At 35.3% G+C, this 21765-nt stretch overlaps 1 protein-coding gene across 3 annotated transcripts in view; it reads left to right on the top strand.

Moving 5' to 3' along the window:
• LOC149778440 (histone-lysine N-methyltransferase SMYD3-like) overlaps positions 1-17553 on the top strand; it is an 84516-nt gene extending 66963 nt beyond the window's left edge. For all 3 annotated transcript variants that reach the window (XM_089939273.1, XM_089939272.1, XM_089939271.1), the window contains exons 12-13: positions 4364-4472; positions 10917-17553. In XM_089939273.1, coding sequence (XP_089795399.1) covers positions 4364-4472; positions 10917-11039 — 232 coding nt within the window. In that variant the 3' untranslated portion in view covers positions 11040-17553. The remainder of the gene's footprint in view (positions 1-4363; positions 4473-10916) is intronic.
• The last annotated feature ends 4212 nt before the right edge of the window (positions 17554-21765 follow it).

Genomic DNA, 21765 nt, shown 5'->3' with positions numbered 1-21765 from the left:
CTTTTCTTGGTTCCAAAGGCAATAGTACTCGGCACTCTGTCATTGTCATAATCGCCCTCAATCAGTTCAATGGAAACACCACAGCGCCTTTTGCACGCATCCAAGAGGGAGATTTTGCAATCTGTGTGTACCTAAAAGATGCATATCTTCATGTCCCTATTCACAAGGCTTCCAGTAAGTTCCTGCGATTCACCTAGGACAACATCATATACCAATTCAGAGCTCCCCCATTTAGACTAAACTTTATTCCATGTTTCTTCATTTGTTTCATGATCCAAGTAATGGCACATGTCCAGACCATCTCTATGGCAGCAACATCAACTTACTTGGACCACATTCTGCAACAACATCGGGTGAGTTATATCTTGGAACATATGATGATAACCCTTGTTACACTAGATGTCAACTATTCCCATCTCAATACTTTGTTCATCTTGGTATGGAGTTCAGCACACAGGTAAAAAGAATACATCTCCCTCAAGAATGGGCATTGAAAATCTGGACCATGGTGACTTCTTTACTGTCAGGGAAAACTCCATCCACACAAAAATTCCTTCGTCTGCTAGTTTTGCTTCACTTCACTTGATAGTAGACATCATCACCCTAGGACAATTATATATATTCCCATTATAAATTATTCTTTTATCCCAATGGAGACCAAAAGTTTGCCCACTGGACCAACCTTTCTCCATCTGTACAAATATGAGGTACCATCAGGAGAATTGGAGCAGTCTATCTTGGCTCACAGCAGGTATACCTCTGCAACTACAACTGCTAGAAATCACTGTATGGATGCCAGTACAGAAGGCTGGGGGCACACATGCTGCCATCTTTTTGGGAATGCAGTGGAGTGTGATCTCCCCAGGAACTGTATTATCATATCATTTTACTAGAGATGAAGACCATTTTGAAATTATTTCATTGCTGGCAGAAATATTTAAATGGAAATGGAGTCTTCATTCTGTCTGACATCTCTATGGTGGTGACTTACCTCAAATTGTTAGGTGGAATTAAGTCCCTAGACCTTTGCATTCTGGCATGAGATTTTCTAAAGTGGTGTCAGCAACAAATCCGTGTCCAAGTTCATCATATTCTGAGATGACTAAATATGCTAGAAGATTCTTTGACTTGGAACAATCAACTGATACAGACGGAATGGTCTCCATCCCTCGCTTTTCACTCAGATATGTGCCTGATGGGACCAACCATTGGTGAACCCATCACAACCCAGAGCTACTGAAACTGCTTGTCTGAATATTAAACACACCCTCAAAAATAAACAGTTCACACAACCACAACCAGTTCACACAACAAGTTGAGGAGAGAACCTCTTAAGCAAAAAGGGCCTCCACTCTGAAAGCATACAAAGTCAAATGTCAAATTTTCACACAGTGGTGTACAAAAGACACATCATACCTCAAATGGCTAATCTCCTCCTCTGGCTCTTCGAAAAGAGAATGTTAGCACCAAATATGATGTTACCGCTTGATGGTTGCTGAGACCTTTTGTCATCATGTAATAAAGGATATTGGGCAAAACAAAGACTTATCTGACTTCTCTCCAACTTTGATTATTCACGGTAATAAATGTTGGCTCTCTGCCCAAAGTGGAACCTATCATGGGTTCTAACCAGGTTGAACAAGACAACAATTGAACCACTTTCAGGTGCATCACTGTATCACCTTTCATGCATGACTTGCTTTCTTATAGCATAGGAATGACAGGCAGAATCAGTAAAATGCATTCATTATCATTGGACCTGAATTAAATGTAGTTTCGAAAAGATCAGTCTGTTTCACTTATGATGGAACCCTCTTTCATTCCCAAGAATGGGCTCCCATCCATGGGTAACCAGATTTTTGTCATGAAATACTGTCTATTCTGGACACTTTAGCTCAAGACCACCTACAAGGCACAGTATGAGCTTTGAAGTGGTGTCTTAATGAGACAGAGCCTCTGTGTTGAGGGAGATATCCCTATTTTTACCTCACAATAAAGAACAGGAAGATATATCAGCACACTCTTTCTTTCTAGATAAAATGGGTTATTTGCTATACATATCAAGAAATAACCCTAGCGCAAATGATTATGCATTTTGGCTTATGAGGTTAGAGAAGTTACCACTAGCATAACATTTGACTAGAACTGTTTTCTGACATCATTCAGGCCATGTGATGAAGATTGGAATCCACATTCTCCAGCTTTTATCTCAGAGATCTTTTGGGCCCTGAGTGGCTGAGTGATCTAAAGCGCTCACTGTTCCGGATCACTGCCATCTCATCTCTGTCTGCGTGTGTCTGAGACTCAGGCTTGGCTAACATGGGTACATGAGAAAGCTTGACAGTAGCTTCTCTTGGGTCTGTGGTTCTTCCTAGGGTTTTCCAGGGTTCTTCATCAGCCAGTTATACTGGCCACCATGTATAGCCTATCTGGTGCTGAAAAATGGCGTTAAGCCCTACAACAACATCAACAGCAACAACAATCAGAGATCTTTCTTCCCAAAGGGCTCATCTTGATCTGGGTGAATCTATATCCCTGGCACAACAGGTCACTTTTCAGGTTGATGGACAGTTTCTTAAGATGCGGCTTCATGACTTCTGCTGGATTGGGGGGGGGGATTTTCCCTATTTACAACTGCTCCCCAACAGATGGAGTCTCCTCCAGTCAGACTGTCTAGAAGCTGTCTCGCTTACCTTAGGGGACTGGAGATGGCATCTCCTCAGCAAGGGAATGTATCTTTCTCCACATCTTACCTATTCTCTTAGGGTATTATGATTGTGTAGTGTATTTAAAGAAGAAACCAATTGTTTAATAAAATATGTTTCTTCAAGAGTACTTACTCAATCATAATACACATACACCCTCGTAGCCTCTCCACAGTTACTTCACATACAGAGCATGTCATACCCACCATTAGTAACTGAGATATTCATGGAATTTGATGTCAATTTCTGTGCCAAGCACAGATAACTCTGTCCAACTACATGGGCAGATAACTCAGCTTTTAGCTAAAAGTGTTATCTGGGAGGGCTGGATTTGTGAGGTAGTAGTAGTTCTCCTAAGGTGTTAACTGATTCGGCCCTGATCCCATCTGTAGGCGTGATGAGGCTGTACCCTATTTCTGAGCTCTGCAGCATCAAGGTCATTTAAGATACACCAATGTAGGTGGTATTACAAAAAAGGAGACAGATATAGCTCTAAAGTGTTTCCAAATAATCTGGAAGTTCTAGTTGCATTACAAAATACAGAGGAACAAACCTAATTTTTTGGACCCTTTTTTTTTTTCACCCAAAATTCGCTCTTGGTCAGAATGCTATTTTTTGTCAGGATTTTAGACCTTTTAGCCTCAGATCTAAGGCAGACCAGTCTGAACTGCACACAGATAGGTGATAGTTTGCGAAAACTAGGATAAGGTGGGCATTTCGAATAAAGAGCGGTCTCCATACGAAAATGATGGGTCCATTAAGCAAAAAAAACAACAGTTAAAACCCAACTCAAACTTTTACCCTTGTGCTCATGCGCAAGCAAAATAACCAATGGAAAATGATGTTTCTAATACTATTGGGCATTAGTCTCATGGAAAATCTGTTGAAAGTTGATGTATTCAGAAATAGCCCCTCAAACATCTTTCCTACAAACATTTCAGGCGAAAACGACAAAAATCTCTGGGGCCAAATGAGTTAATGGGAGAATTTGGTGACATCACCAAATCTGAATATTACTTATTTCATCATATATGCATCAGTATTGCACATAAGTTACAAAAAGAGCCATTCTTTGACAATTTCTAAGAAATTTCCATAAACTTGATTAACCGATTCGGCCTCAATCCCATCTGTAGGCGTGATGAGGCTGTACCCTATTTCCAAGCTTTACAACATCAAGGTCATTTAAGATACACCAACGTGGGTGGTATTACAAAAAAGCAGACAGATATAGCTCTAAAATGATACCAAATAATCTGGAAGTTCTAGTTGCACTACAAAATACAGACGTAAAACCTCATTTTTTGGACCCGTTTTTTTTTTTAAGTTGATGTATTCAGAAATAACCCCCCAAATGTCTTTCCTACACAAATTTCAGGCAAAAACGACAAAAACCTCTGGGGCTGAATGAGGTAAGATTGGGTAAGTGTTCTCAAAGAAACATTTTACTAGAAGAAAAGAAATTGGTTTTCCTAGGTAGCTTGTAATAAAAAATAAGTCTTTATTTTGTTCTACGATTATTATATCAATAGAATTCAAGGAAAGTTACTTCATCCATACTCTAAACAATATATTTAACTTTCCAGTACTAAATATGGTGAAAAATGATAATGTTCTTTATGTTTTGTACAGTTTGCTAATGTTTGTCATAATTTCAGTAAGTTGTACCCCACTGGTAGCCCCCAAGTAGGTTTGCTGTTGCTGAAGGTTGGGAAACTAGAGCTTTACCTCCAGAGATTGGAGTGTGCACTGCAACATCTACAACAGGTAATACAGACACCTAGAGTTCAACATACAAAACATACATAATGCATTTTGATGGTACAGATCCGGAAATGTATAATTGTATCATGTAATGAAATGATATGTAGCAAATCAGGAACAAATGCATATAGAATGCAGAATTATTGCAAATGAAATGATAACAGTGTTATAAGTTAAATTCTGGGCCAAGTTACCAATTTTTTTATTCTGATGCTTAAACTCATGTGAAGGCTACAAAAAACTGTATATGAAGTCTACAGGCAAGAACTACACAAGCTGCTTGAGCATTTATAAATTACAGAGCTGGAACAGTTGAACACTGAAGAAAATTGCTTGCTGAAGAAGTTAATAAATTTATATTAGATGAAGATGGACTTATTTCTTCTACAGAATAGTCATGGATTAATAAATAGAGGAAACATGAGCACTATATAATTTGTAATATCTGATTTTGGTGCTCAAGTACAAAATAGAACATGTATTACATGCTCTGTTTGTACTGTTCTGTTCAAGACATCGTAAAAATGGCTATTTAAAAGTTCACTTTAAGTGATTATCGTTCAGATCAAAACGTTGCTTTGATATTCCAGCAATATATTCAGACTCTCAAGTTAGGCTACACTATAAAGTTTGCGATGAAGGTGTATTTTCACTACCAAAGGATATGATATTGAAAATGTTGACGGTGTTGTTGATTATAATAATAGTTCATAAAAGTCATCAGATTCATATGTACTGTGGATAAATCATCCCGTCAATACTGGCGTGGTAAATAATATAATACCAGCAGCTCTTATAACATTGAACAGACTGTACAAGACAGCAGCAATAATTGATTTCCCTAGAATACAAAGTGAAAATTTAAAAAGAACTTAGAATATTGTGAATTAAATCTCAAATAGTCCCATAAGTTCTATCACAAGTCAAAAAGTATAGAGTATTCCAAATTAATGCCAGTGGTGTTCCAAATGATTCCATTATTGAGTGTGCTTATGTGCCAGTTGCCTGCAATAGTGTTTATATGCTAACAGTTTTGATGTATCACAATGATAATATCCAAAATGTCCTTGAATGAATTCACAGTAATCCCAAAATAGTAATTCAGTCTGAAATTATTAATGTGCCAGTTGCACTAAGTAATGCCAGAGAATAATTTAAATAAATGAATCCTTTTAAATTAAAACTGAACACAACTAAAGATTGATTCAACTACACATATGTTAAAATAGGAATGGTTACATCTTCGGCAATATTTTTCAAAACTTTTTTTGGAATTTATTGATAAATTAATCAGGGCCACCACCACCAGCTTCACATGTGCCACCACTGTTAGTACCTCTACCACCACTACTGATTTTAAATCCTTTCACAAAATTTACTATGGTTATGCTAAGTCTTGCTACAGTACCAATAGCTATAGAAACAGTAACAATTGTAACACCTTTTTCTTTTAACAATCATTTTAACCTCTCACATAATGATGTGTGTGATTTGGATTTTTAATAATGGCTTCCAGAATAAAAAAGAAATTGCTTGCTTGTTGCTGTCAAGGGAATTTTAAGCATTTGCACACACTATCAGGTTTAAGAAGAAGAAGCACAAGAAGTTGTAAAGTGAATGATATTGTACCTGTAAAAATATTACATTGTTAATCCTTAAACATATGTAGTAACATTACCCTATTTCTAGGCACTGATTTTGTGATCTCCAAAAATCTGAATATGTAGTAACATACCTCTCCAAACCCATGTAGTAACATTATCTCTAGTCACTGATTTCGTGATCTCCAAAAGCTGTTGTAGTACAAATACTACATACCTATCCTTCAAACCCATGTCGTTTATTTCCAGGCACAGATTTCAAAAGCTCGTGTAGTAACAATACTACATAGGTATCCCTCAAAACCATGTAGTAACATTACCCTATCTCTAGTCACTGATTTTATTTTCTCCAAAGCCTGTGGTAGTAACAATACTACGTTGTTTGTCACCAAAGTCATGCGCCGGTAGTAACATTATTCTGTTTCAAGGTAACTGCTGATTTTATGATCTGCAAAAACTTGTTGTAGTCATAATGCTACATTGATCCCCTAACGATGGGTTAGGGGATCAATGTAGTATTATGACTACATCTGGTTTTTGCAGATCATAAAATCAGCAGTAACATTACTGTATTTTCTGGTGACAGTGTAATACTTATTTTGTGATCACCAAAACCTGATGTAGTAACAATACCACATAGGTATCCCCAAACCAATGTAGTAATATTACCCTATATCCAGGTGACATTATAAAACTAATTTTGTGATCACCAAAACCTGATGTAGTAACAATATTACATTGCAGGGGTCAAGCTAGACTTGAATTTTAGGGAGAAGTGACTTCTCCCTAAATGGACAGAATGGGGAGAGGTGAAAGCTAAACAGGGAAAAGTGGGAGCATAGTAATATATATAATTTTAGGAGCCACACCACGATCATCTTATATTATTCATGAGCAATCTCTTCCCCAAAAATGATAATAAACTTTTTACGTTTTTTTCTCGTACTTTTAAGAAATTTTTTTTTTGTGTACAAGAAAAATTCTTGTATATAAAGTTTTTGGAGCCACGCCATGACCGTATTATATTTCTGTTTTAATGGAGCATGCTGTAGCAGGGTCACACTGTATATATATATATATATATATATATACACATGCATGTGTGTGTGTGTTTTCATTATGTTATTTGTATTATGCCCTCTATTTCTCAGTATAAATATTTGCATTTAACATTGGTTTTAAGCAATACTTTATTTGCAAGTAGAAAAAGTTTTAAGCTCTATTTATATTATAAACACATTTGCTGCATGTTTGAAAACTACTTAGTTTTGTCTATATTATAGACACATTTGGTACATATTTCAAAACGTCATATTCAGTGTATTTTAGCAATATGACTTAAAAAGAGAACAACAGAAGCTATCCATTGTAATGAATTTTAACTGAGTAACTAGATTACAGTATTGCAATTGGAAGTTAGTACAAATGCTTAATCAAGAATGTTTCATTTTACTTTCCGAAAGTTCACTATAAAATTGCAGTTGAAAAGATTTCTAAACTTCTTTGAAACAACCTCAGAGTCTGTACTATGTACATAACAGCAAATGCAGGTCTTTCAGATATACTGTTCGTCCTAATTTGCCGATAAAACTTTTTCATAACTGTACATAGACAACTCACTGAAGAATTAAAATTGGTATATGAATGGACTATACCCTTTTTTTCAAACGAATCAACTCAGCCAACATGCAAGTGCATCTATTTTTGGAAAGAGGGTTTTTCTTAATGTAACCATTGACTTCATAGCTTTGTTGCAACAGTCCATTGCAGACCTGCCAGCCCTTATGATTTTGCTATAGGTCTTATGATTTTGCCATAGGTCTTACGACAATGACCCATATAATACAAACTTACGGACAGAATGCAAAAACTTCAACAAATTGATTGCTGCCAAAAAATCCAGATAATTCTTCCATTCGTGTTTGATTTGGATTCAGGTTATATATTCGAATTAGTAGAATTAGTCAGGGAAGCAGGCTAGCTTTATAGCATACCTCAGATTCTTTAAACTGCACATATTTTTTCATGCAAAGCATCTACCAATAGTATAATTTTTTGAAAATAGCATCCAGCAAGTGATGCACATTGAAGACTAGTTGGAAAAAAGCCTCTTAAAATGTTTTAATAATCAGCAAATCAGAATAAAAAGGGTTATTCCAATTCTTGTGAGTAAAAGCAGGAAGGGACACAATTACGTTTAATGGACATCACATCTTAATTTTAGTATGTCTCGTGGTAGGAGATATAATTGCTGTCGTCATGTGAAATGGGAAAAAATTCCACTAATTATGTCAGATTGAAAGATGGCAACAAACCATTGAGCTGCATAGGGTTAGGAACTGAAGTTTGTGCAAATGGACTAGTGGTAAAAAAAGGTCTATGTGTACTTTACAAATGTTTCGGTTGGACATAATATTTACCGTCGCTGCATGTTTTAAATATGGAACTTTTAAATACGTTTTCCAGCTTTACAATAGCAGTTTATGATATGTGTTACACCTTACTGAAAACTGGGCAACCTTATGGAAAAAGGTCAACTGCCTTACTGAGATGGACTCATCAGGGTTGGCAGGTCTGCCATTGTTAGGATTGCAAATAAAAGATTTTATTATTTTTCTGTGCCTTTGGTGTAACATTAGGCATTTGTTAAATAGTATTTACTTGGTCCTAATAAATACTGCTAAGCCTGACAAAGCCTCGCAAAGTCATGCAAAGTCATAATGACCAAAATTGGATGACTAGAGTTCGAATTTGATCGGTGATAAACTATTGATAAAGTCTGACACAGTTATATTTGAAATGTTTGTTATTATTTTATAAATTGTTTTTTTGATTGATTATCGACAGAAAATGCAATTTTCCATTATAAGTTATAACGAGTTATCAGTTTTTATCTACTTTCATCTATATTCGACACAACAAAAGTACACAAAGCCAGAAAAAGTCCTGTTAGGAAGATGTATTTATGTTGCAATATCAGACTGATGAATAAATCAACCAAACTGAAAGACTAGGGTTATACATATACCCCAGTAATAGACTGCAAATTCAGAGATAAATTAATTTGGACAGTAATAAAGTCAGACCAAATCAATTTGGAAATGTTTTCTATTTTTTGTTTGTTAATTGGATAAACTATGGAAATAAAATAACGTATCTCTAAGTACGTCCTAATGAGTTACCAAACATATGTTGATGTTTGACAAAGCATAACAAATGCACACAAATCCTGACAAAATCATAACTAAAATGTTTATTATCTTTCTAATATATATTTCCGATAAATTATTGACAGAAATGGCTATTTTTCACACAGGCACAAACTATCATAAAATGGCAGACAGAATCATGCAAAGTCATCACAGAAAGTATCGTTATCATTCTGAACTTGAACAGTAATTGTACCATTGCCCTCATAACTGTCAAATATACGTGGAGAATATTATATACCGGTATATATATGTAACACCTGTATATTTATGATTATTTCTAAACAATTTAATGACACTTATTTCAGACCAAAATAATGGTGTATCACAGAATTTAGGTATTTATTTATACTGTTATACTGTTGTATGCAGATGACTTGGTACTGATACTGCTTCTCAACCTCAAAGATTTCTAAATAAGTTAAAAGAAACATCTGGAAATTAAATATAAATCTGGAAAAAAAAACTAAAATTATAATCTTTCTAAAGGGGGATATTAGAGAAGATATGAAAGTTGTATTTTCATGTTGCATGATAGAGATAGTGTCAGTTGTGTTATTCTGGTATTGGTAGATCTTGATTTAATTAGATTGGAAGTGTAAAACAATATATTTATTGTAATCATGAGTCATGATACTCTTGAAGCTAAAATTTTGAAGGCCTTTCTAGGGCATGGATGTTCACAACTCCAACAAACCTTTGTCCAAGCAATACATTACAAATAAATTGTACAGGTCATAATGACTTGATCTTGTCCACATTGTAAGTCGCAACTATAAAGTCTATCAGGTTTCATTTTCATCAAGGAGTTGTGCACTTGTTTACCCCATATTTTAAAGGAATATTCATTCTTAATGAATCAGAAAAGGGACAGACTCATTTATATTTATGCTAGGGAATACAAAATTTAAATGAGCAGAATGACATTTGCACATTGATAGAAGAATAAATTGCATATGGTGCACTTTTATTAAAAATAAAGGAAAGGGGGGTGTCATGGCAGCATCTTTTATTAAGACAAGTTTTCCATGCTGTCACCTTCCTCTAACTTACAGGTGGTGATAAACTATTACTGTGATAGATATTTTGACTCCATCATGCCATCTGACATGTAGATACTGTTGCTTTCTTTCTGTAAAGAGTTATGGATATTGAATTAAAAAGTAAAGGGTTAAATCAGATTTATGTGGAAACCACTCCAGTGGCCTAAGCAGTTACAGTGTCCACCATGGATATGAGAGGTTGCAGGTTTGAACCCTGGCCAAGTCATACCAATTAGTTATAAAAATGGTACTGACAGCTGCCTCACTTGGCACTCAGCATTAAAAGATTAGTGTTAGGACTGATTGGCTTGGTGTCAGGATAATGTGACTGGGTGGGACATGATGTTACATGTCTGTGGCATGATGCCTTAGTGGTAGACATCATAGTGATATGACTGTAAAACTGTTAAAGCTATGTTAAAAATCCAAATCACACACACAGATTTATGTCGATACATGGTGGAGAATACCAGGTTTAAAAGTAGGCAGTCATACTGTGCTATGTCTTGATATCACTTGGATTGGAAAATGAATTAGCACTTATTTTCCTAGTCTGTAATATTTTTGGTGGTTTCTTTTTTTTTTTTGTTGCAGGGGGAGTCTATCATCAGGGTCACTCATGGCAGGTTCCACGAGTTGTATCATCAGCTATCCGAGTTGATTGATCAGTGTACAGATGAGCTTAGGATGCGTATGGATCACTCAGAACCATCATGACAGCTTAACAGTCAATTATCACAAGGACAGACTGCTTTTAAAATCAGCAGTTTTTGGACATTTAAGCACAATTAACTTTGTTTTAAAATTTATTTTATAAAGATGTATATGTACATATGCAATACACATTTCTTTTCATGCAAATTGAAGGATAAAGTTGGATTACCATCAATAGATTATTTTGTGCCAGATGTTAAATAGTTCTTGAAATAATTAAACACTGTACCTGTCATGTTTATTAAACTGTTTCTACTTCAATGACCAATACATGATAATAGCTGGAAATATGTCAAGTTACATGTTGCCATTAATCCTAGGTCAGAGGTGATATAGTAACCTATACCTTACTGGTATTCAAATATATAGGTTTCTTTCTTGGGCAAGATGGTGAAAATACTAATTTTCATTACAATATTTTTATTTCTTTTAATTGCAGTTTGTGTGCAGAAATTAAATACTGTGGCAAAATTAGTTTTAGCTCGGACATAAAGCCTATTGAGTTTGTTGTATATTTCTTAATCCTTTGACAATCTGTCATTGATCTGTCAACATTTGCTTCTTCAGACATGATTTTGGCCTTCTATAAAAAAAAAAGCTGAAATTTTTTTTAGGTATGTTTGGGGGTCCTTCCCCAACAGGGTTTTGAGGAGCAGCACCCTCGATCTGGGGGTCCAAAAATGCATTTTACACTCATAAAAAACTGCTCCTGCTGCAACTTATGATCATAAAGTAAACCAAAATAATCATTTGAAAAGCTAATAAACATACAAAAAATATTCAACTCGACTTCAATAATTTCACTGTTTATAGTCACATGAATTTATTCTCCAATACTATTGATGCTGAAGTTATTTCATGTGAATGTCAGTGTTCACATCGTAATTAAGTCACAATAATTTCTCAATTTTTTGCAGCAAATATATTATACTTCTATCTTTTTATAAGAAATCTGGAAATTAAACACCCAAGTGCATCAACTATATACAAATAATCCCATACGTTCACTTGTCTTTTTCTCTAATGGACACAACCTGTTGATATGCCAGTCAAACTCTTTTTGCGACTTTGGCAAAGATTTTTTTAGGCTACCTTTTTGTCACCACTGACTTTTTTGGCTCAATGTGCAATCATTTCTTTTCCTTCTCAATGAGAGCCTTTTTCCTTTCAAGGTGATACTGGCAGCAGGCAGTGTGCATATTCTGACAGAGGGCTACATCTGTTCTCTCATGCAAGAAATCTTTCTTCTTATAGCAATTAATTGCACTTTTTCCAGATGCCTTCTGAGCTTCAGTTTTTCCATATGCAGCTTCTTTTGTAGGTGTTGTTCCAAACTCTTCCAACTGCGATTACTGTAGAGTAGAGGTCACAAAATGCCAGTCCTCTAGCATTCAGTTTCTTATAAACTGACCAACTAAATTTCCATCAACTTTTCACTCCAGCCATTACCATTTCCATACGTTTTTTAAAACTTTATCTTAACTTTTAGTGTCATGGTCCCTCTCTTTCAACAACTCGGGACGCCATGTTTTGCAAGCATGCTTCTTCTTTCCATTACACAAAGATTCATTGGATGAATTTAAACCTTTGGCCAATCAGAATACTCTTTACGAGAGTCATGTGCTAGCTAATATATGGAACAAATAATTTACACGGGTCATTGCGGACAGACTGTTTTTAAAAAACCGGATCAAAGATGATATAAAAATGGACTATATCAAGAAAAATCTGATTCAAGTCAGGAGAAAAGTGGAATTCTGCTTTAAAACAGAGAAATATCATGTCTGCTTCTTACATCTCTGGAGGCAATGTTACTGATCTGATTTTTTTCAAGCTTGGAATACATGTTTCTTTCAGCAAGATTAAAATCAGTCCTAATGTTAGTGAGATCAACACATTGATGTGTTCTGAGCTTGTCAACTTTTAGCACCATGTTAAATAGGCCTATATCACAAAGACTTCCAGCAAGTTATATTTTGAGCAAGATCTGTGCATATTAATCAGGTGATTGTGCAGAGCTTCTTACCAGTCTAGAGCCTGTTTAAGCAAACTTAAGGTAAATGGTTTAACATTGTTAAACTGTTGATGACTTTTATTATGGGCGAGACCTATACATATTTATGAGGTGATCTTGCCCATGCTTTTTCACACTATAGAGACTGTCCTTTTTATTGGATTGTAAGCATGTTAAACATACATATATTATCATTAAGATCTTTTTAGTTATGATTGTTAGTGAGATACATAATAATGTGATCTTATATCTGATTGGCCGAGCAGTCTACACTCTTGCACCCAAATTGTTTATCAAATTTTGATGAGACTTGTTAAATGCTCACATGGTCAAAATTTTGGATGAGTTTGATTATGATCAAAATCTATGTATATTGGTAAAAATCTGTTCAGAATTTTTGTTAACCTTTCTTTAAATGCTTTTCTACATTTTTTAACAGCATCATTGGTATCAGTTTGAAAGGTCTTCCAGCCATCATGCTTCCTGTCAAATTTAAGTCTGTTAAAGCCCCAGTGTCATCTTCATGTGCAAAAAAGTTGTATATGCCAAATTTTTCCAATAATACTGAACCTTGATTTTGATCTGTTGGGTGCAATTAAAGCTAGAAAATGTTGATGTTTTATCACATTATGAGCCATGTAATTTCACCCTCGAACTGAGAAACCCTGCCATTTTTCACATGCGTATGAATTAACCAGATTTTGGTTGGTGACATTCATGGGTAAACCAATTTCAGTAGAAAGCTGGAACACAAGATTTGATGAATTCACCACTGTAAATAATAAGAAGCCAACATCAAGCTATGTTGAATGTGGTAGGTGATCTTTGTGATTTGCTGTTGTTCTCACTTTGCATTTGATATGATGCAGTACTCAGTCGAGCATTTACAAATATTTTTACTTTAAAGGCAAAACTGATATGCAAGTCCATGTTGTATGCTGACAAATGGAAATCTGTAGCAGCTGGGTTTATCTTCAGCCCATGTTTACCCATTGAAGTATTCCAGCACACCAGCTGATCACCAATACATTTTCTTCTCAGATCTGCTTAAAATCAGCAGGACTGCCTCTCTTTATTCCCTCTTTAATTAATTTGTCCACACATGTGAATTTTGTTATTAGATGAGTCACTAACATAATTTGTCAAATGTAGGATAATCCCTTCCATTAAAGTCGAAATTTATGAAAAACGGCTGGATTGGGGCCTGTAAGGATTTTCTAGTTTTAAAAATACTAATGGCTTTAGTTAGTGGCAAATTGGCACCATTTGTACAAGTGTGAAGTCCTTTATGTGGGGATGATTTCTCTGAAGTTTGGTTGAATTCTCTTGAGCTTTTTTCAGAAGGCATTTTGCATATTTCTGTTTTTGGAACGGTTGCCATATTCAGATGCACATCAACTTCATTTATATAAAATTTATAGCTGATACTAAGAACCCTATCATTGTCAGGGTGAAAGGTGAAGGTAACTGTGACTAAGGAATAAAAATGGTCTCCTCAGAATAACAATAGTTTTATATTGAATAACTTTAACCAAAGCTTACACTTGAAGGAAGAAACCTATCAATTTTGAGGTCAGACATCAAGGTCATTGCTTCTAAAGAAGAAAAATGATTTCTGCACAATAAAATGTGTTTTGCATCAAAGACCCATTTGAAACTTTGTGAATGGCTTTCACTTGAGGTCAGGAAAAAGCTGATTGATTTTAAGGTCAAAGGTCATGGTCACCAAATGAATAATAATGTGTGTTTATGGTGCTCTTGTTGCAAGATTGAAATGTCTTCATGCCAGGATGTTCTTTGTAAAGTTTGGTCATATTCTGTTTAGTGGTTTTGCAGACCTGTCAACCATTACACCTCAGAAAGGCATTTCTTATTTTTCAGTAAATTATAACAAAATATAATATAATGTTGTTCCTTACACTGCATGCTAATCATCCTAATCATCTCTCCTGCCATAAGTAATACTGAAAAGATTGACATGACATGATGTCCAGTAGATATAATTGTTCTCTTTCAAGCTTTTTCCCCCCATTGATCTGATTGTTTTAGTTTGTTGGATGACATTTCTTGATAATGCTGCACTGTATAATGTAAAAGCAAATGCTTGAGCATGTAGGGATTTTGCATGAAAAACGGGGGCAGATTAAAGCATCTGAGGTACTACAGTAAAATTAGTCTGGTTCCATGACTAACTTTGCAGAATCTAATATGAAAATCTGGTTCCAGCTCAAACCTGGACAAGCCAATATCTGGATTTTACTGTGGCATCATATTTTCATATTATGTATATTTAATTTGTAGTTTTTGTTAGCTTTTCTCCATGATTATTTGTTATGTATATCTGTATTTTGTAACTGACCTTTGTCCAAAATAAAGTTAATGGTCTACCTGACTAGTGACTTTATTTTCTAAACAACATAATACATAGGTAATATTTTATTTCTCTATGACTATAGATTAAATATTCAAATCATTATTTTTGGATGTAAACAATTTGAATCTGAGTCTAGGATGTAAGTTTTCCACTTGGAAATTCCAGACTTGCCAACTCTTTGCCGTAAATCTTATGAAAATTACCCTTAAAATACGACTTACAACTTACTAGCAAAAACTACAAAAAAATAATCGTTGCCACAAAATCCGGATAATTGGTTCATCCGTGTTTTATTTGGATCCGGGTCTCATCTTAGTATTGGTGAAATTAGTCAGGGAACCAGACTAACTTTACAGCAGCACCCCAGATGCTTTATACTGTACCTATTTGTTTATGTGAAGCGTCTGCATGATCAAAGTGTTGATTATAGAATTTTTTTAAATGGCGTCCAGAAAGCGATGCATGTTTAAGACAAAAGTGAAAATAAGCTTCTAGAAATGTGTTAATCAACACAGAAGAATAAAAAGAGTGTTCATATTCTTGTGAATAAATGCTTGATTGCCGTCATCATGTGAAATTGGAAAAGAATTTCCACAAATTAGGTCAAGTTGAGAGATAGCAACAAGCCATTGAGCTGCATAGGGTTTGGAACTTGAGTTTGTGCAACTGTACTAGTGGTAAATAAAGTCTATGCATACTTTACAAACGTTTCAGTTGAACATAATGTTTATCGTTGATGGCTCGAACTTTTAATTACGTTTTCCAGCTTTACAGTAGCAGTTATTGATATTTGGTTACACCTTACCGAAAACTGGTCAATCGTACGGCAAAAAATCAACTCCCTTATTGAGATGGGTTGGCAGGTCTGAAATTCCTAAACATTTTTTATGAGTTTTGAAAAAGGCAACTGACATATATCCTGGCTCTATTAATATTAATTTATAAAAATATTAAAATAAACTAGAGACAAACAGTTATACATATAATTATATTGTTATAAAGGATATACAATATATCAATTTAAATTATACAATTTTATATAGTGCATTAGCATTAAGTCCATTAGGATACAGAGTATCTAACTTATGAATCCAATAAGTTTCTTTTATGAGTCTATTCATGTCACCATGCACAATATCTATTGGCATGAAAGAAAAATCAAGTAGAGAGTGATTATTGGTGTTAAAGTGTGTTGAAACATTAGAGGAAAACTGAGGATCTCTATAATTTTTTATATGAAAGCGATGATTATTCCTTCTCTTAGAAACTTGTTGTAGTGTTTGTCCAACATATTGCATGCTACATTTTTTACAGGTTATTAAATAAATCACGTTAGTTGATATGCAGTTAGTGTTATCGCGTAGAGAAAATACCTCTTTTGTATTAGCACTACTGAAAGAAGTACTTTCTCTTATGTTTGCACATTGAGAGCACCAGTGTCTGTTACATTTAGATGATGAAAAGTGTATTTTTTTATTTTCTGTTTAGTTCTGATTAAAATATCTTGCAAATTCTTGGGTCTTCTATAAGCGAAAATTGGTTTAATTTTGAAAAGTGATTTGACGCTAGTTTTATTGGATAAATTTAAGAGACTATAATATTTATTAATTATACGACCTATATTAGGTAATGAAGGATTATATTGTATTGTGAAAGGAATTACATCTCTCTCTATTTTACATTCTGCTGTGTTTAAAGTCTCATGTTGAGTAAGATTACGGGCTTTGTTCAGTGCAGAATCAATTATGTATGTAGGATAATTTCTATTTTGGAAGTAATTTCGTAATTTATTCAAAGAATTTTGTAATTGACAATCATCTGAAATAATGCGTTGGTATCTTTTGGCCTGGCTATATGGTACCATATATTGTATATCCTTTATAACAAATTAATTATATGTATGACTGTTTGTCTCTAGTTTATTATTATTATTTCACTAATTCAAGTTTCATTAGAGACTCGTGTATCTTTTAGATCCTGTCATATATAATTGTTATGATGATGCATATCATTTATGACGTTACGTAATGACGTAATTGTTGTTTTAAAATAAAAAACGTCATCCGTTACTTTCAAAACATTTCGTGCCTGAAGAAGCATACATTAAATGCAAAACTAGTTGCACAGAATTTTCGGCATTTGTGTTGATTTTTTATCACAATTTTAACTTTTATATAAATATTGAAACATTGCTCATTTCATACCTTTATATCTGAAGTGAAATCAGTCTTATTGTTGTATTCAGTTTTTAATTTGGATGGACTGGAATTGCAAAGAGATCATTAATTTGGAATTAGTTAATTCAATCAAGGACATTTTGGATTGTATTATTGTGATACATCAAAAGACTGTTAAGACTTCATCACATTCCAGGTCGTTGGAGACTACATGTTGGGTATGCATAAAATCAGTGTACACGAACAAGTATGCCTCTTGGCTCAGTATTTTATTTGAATTCAGTTGGAACATTTGAACTTTTGATAGGACTGTTAGGGATTTAATTCACTTTTAAATTTTCACGTTGTATAGCCCATTTCATACCGAATTTAACTGAGTTGCTCCATAATTATCCGAATAACCTCCTGAGTTACTTTATACTCCAGCCAATCAAACGCTGGTGGGCACATGTACATAACAAAATGGCATCCATTGTTGTTTAGAAATATTTCAGAAATAAGATTAATTAAATGATTGAAATTTTTATGTAAATTATCCACAGACTTTCAAAAACAAATCTGATAAACTCGTATCAAACGCATTTTATTATAGTGACGTTTCAGATACACAGAAATAGTTTGAACAACTTGCTCTTTGCCTGTCAGGATTAAATTTGTTTACTTTGACACCGTTTCCTTACTTACATGTACATGTCCAGATGTAAACAGCTCAAAGCTACTCTCTTGTATGGGTTTGAAATCCGCACTGGTTTCCAGAAAATAAGACGGGACGGTTCCAATATTAAATTTTGTCAATATCTGTAGCAGCATCGCTGTTGAATATGCATTTTTCAACTCGATAAATAATGTTGAAGTAGTTACAGAAGTTGATGCTGAAGCGTCCACCATATTTTGCCCACCACCTATTGAGTGCCTATTACAGTCAGCTGACCACCTGCCATGTGATCAAAATTCCGAGCAAATTACGAAGTTCACCGAAGTCTGCTTGAAATGGGCTATTCTAATGAAATGAATTTTACAAAACTTGTTGGTTTTTGCTCTTCTCTGTTACTTAGTTTTAGACCATAGAGTGTGTGTGTGTGATTTGGATTTTTAACGTAGCTTTAACAATTTTTCAGTCATTTTGCTTCAGTGTCTGCAGTGTGGCAGTTTATAGTGATGTCTAACACTGGGGCATCATGCCGCAGACATGTAACATGATGTCCCACCCAGTCATATTATCCCGACACCAGGTCGACCAGTCCTAACACTAACCTCTTGATGCTGAGCACCAAGCGAGGCAGCTGCAAGTACCATTTTTGTAAGTCTTTGGTATGACTCAGCCGGGGATCGAACCCACAACCTCCCACATCTGAGGCGGATGCTCTAACCACTAGGCCACTGGAGTGGTCACATAGAGTTGTAACAATACAGTGTATTATGTGCTCTTATTCTGTAATTTAAAGGTTATTGGCAGTTCTGGTTTTGTAAATTTTTGCAACGGTTTTTAATTTTTGTAATAGTGGCCATGCCCTAATTTTCTGGATTAACTTCAGATTCAAATGATGACTGTCCTGCCAAGGATATGAAGCTTCGATGATTGCCTTCATTTCCAATAGATTTATATGACAGATTCTTTTTGTGTCCACTTGCCACTGATCATCTTGAAATCCACTAGCAAATGTTTGTGACTTGTGGTTGCAGGGTTTCCAGTGGAATTCTGGAGACTAGTAATTCTCTGCTCTGCCACTCAATCAGGAAGTGTCCGAGTTCCATTGAAATCTTTATCTGCTGATCTAATTAATGGACAATAAAACTGACACACTCAAAGAGGAGAGCCATCTGTAGAGCCCGCTGAAATTCATGAGATCCACTTATGCTCTGAATGGGTTGAAGGAACTCTTGCCTTGATAAAAAAAAATTCAAAGAAGCTTTCTCTGATGCAAGGACAATGCAGTCAATGCATTTGGGAAGAAAAATGAACTAGGTTCACATGGGTGATGAACTCCATACCCAAGTGAATGAAATGTTCACATTTACTATCCTAAACTTCGAATGAGACAGTTTGTGCATATCCTAATGCAAAACTGAACCTGTCAGTTGTTACTGTAGGATGTCTAGGTACACTAACGTTCTGGATAAGGATGTTTTGCAGAAAAGAGTAATGGTAGAGTCGAGTGATGGGGTTCAAGCTCAATGGCTGAGGTTGTGGCATAAAGGTACGGCAAGAAACTGATGCACTGTTTTCTTGTAGACAAAACACAGTTATTTTCTTGATGTTATATTAATGAGAATGTGGATGTATGCATCAGACAAGTTGGGTTGTATTTTTAAAAAAACCACTGACCTTATTGTTTCTATTTTGGAATTTGGAGCTTTGATAAAAAGGTCATTTGCTTAAATTTATAACAGGGCACAAATTCTCATTGGCTTTTATGACCAAGAACAGCCTGGAATAGAAGCCCAGTGATAGCTTTTTTGTTTTAATAAATTATGTTTCTCTCATAATACTTATCTACCGGTAATCACTTTACAATGGGATCATTTTCTTTGCTACATCTGAATCAAGCCCTCATGGAAAGATGGAAGAACTTTGCGTCTATAAAGGGAAGCAAATTTTACGTCATCTTCCCTTTCTGCCATGCATAGCCTATCGTGTGCTGAAAAATGGCATTAAACCCAACAACAACAACCAGCCTCATGGATATTGCATGTATTTCATGAGCCAAGAGACATAATTGTTCATGTAAGCTGAAGCAGCAGAGAGACTGGGCCCACCAACTATTTCGTCCAACAGGACCATCTATCGAAAACATTTTTGATAGAAGGTCTTATTTCACAAAAATAACCCTTCTAGCCAGAAACTATGATGACTAAATCCTCTTTTCTGGCTAGAAGGGTTATTTCGACAAAGATAATTCAGTATAAAAATGTTTCTTGACCGGGGTGACGTCGACGAACTTCTCGTGGAGCCCAGTCTCTCTGCTGCTAGCGATGTAAAATATTTTAGGATTTTTAGTTAAAAAATGTATCCAACCCAACTCGATACCGTGTCCGAGGATCATGTAAATTTATCGTTACAAATCCGTGTGGGTTTCGTTGAGCATGACTAAAGAAATTTCTGAATCTATTTATGTCCATGTCACCGCTGCACCAAGTCTGATGAATATTTCGTAACGTGTGTGCGTCAACGCCGTTAAATACCGCGAGAATGTTACAGTTATCTCTGATCACTTTCGGGATTTGTGTATACCGTTGAGTTACATAAATCACATCCACATTTTTGTGCCTACCACGGGAAAATATCCTGGCAGGGTTTGATTGTTTGTCCAGCATGATATCGTCATACACAACTAAATTATTAATACTCCCATCAATATCATCGATACTCGGTGCTTCATTGATATCGGCTATAAAATCAATAACATCTTCGTGAAAATCACTTTGATTTTCCATTATCGATTTTGCACTTTCGTTAAAATCTTTTAACACACTGTAGCATCGCTGATCGTCCACAGACGGGGCTATCAAATATAATTTATCCCACTTCATCCACTTCATTATCAAATTAAGTAACAACTGCGTCTTACCCGACCCAGATGGGCCTATGATAATCATTCGGATAGAATTTGGTAGCGCTGAGTTATGTTTGATTGGCTCTTGTCGCTTTGTCGCAGAAAAGTCAGTGATCTCCATTAGATATATCATAAAATAAATATGAATTTATATTGTGTGAAATGTCGAGCACATACCCCAACTGCGGATACAACAACAATTACAACAAAAAATTATCGACAAGCGCTTACAGGCAAGTGTGAACGATGTGGCACAAAAAAATTTAGATTTATTAAAAAAAAAAAAGGAGGTGATATCGCAGCCAAGTTAACAGCGCTGCCAGGAGCTCCGTGGGCTAAATACCCAGGAGAAAAACATCTTCCAGGATATAATTACTGTGGTCCAGGAACCCGACTTGATATCAGACTTGATGCTCAGGATCAGCCAAAACCAGGTGAGTATCCGATAAACGCTATTGATAGTGCGTGCCATGCTCATGATGTAGCTTACCGAAGCAAGGATTTGCAACAGCGCCTCTCGCGGATGTGAAATTAATTCATGCGTTAAATGCCATCCCTGATAAATCTTTCAAAGAAAAGTTAGCATCCTGGTTGATAAAAACTGCAGTGA

This window comes from Sinohyriopsis cumingii, chromosome 17 (assembly GCF_028554795.1).
Source record: "Sinohyriopsis cumingii isolate HCF-2022 chromosome 17, ASM2855479v2, whole genome shotgun sequence".
NCBI lineage: Eukaryota > Metazoa > Mollusca > Bivalvia > Unionida > Unionidae > Sinohyriopsis > Sinohyriopsis cumingii.
The sequence above is the reverse complement of the archived record's forward strand: the minus strand, read 5'-3'. Positions and strand labels throughout refer to the sequence as shown.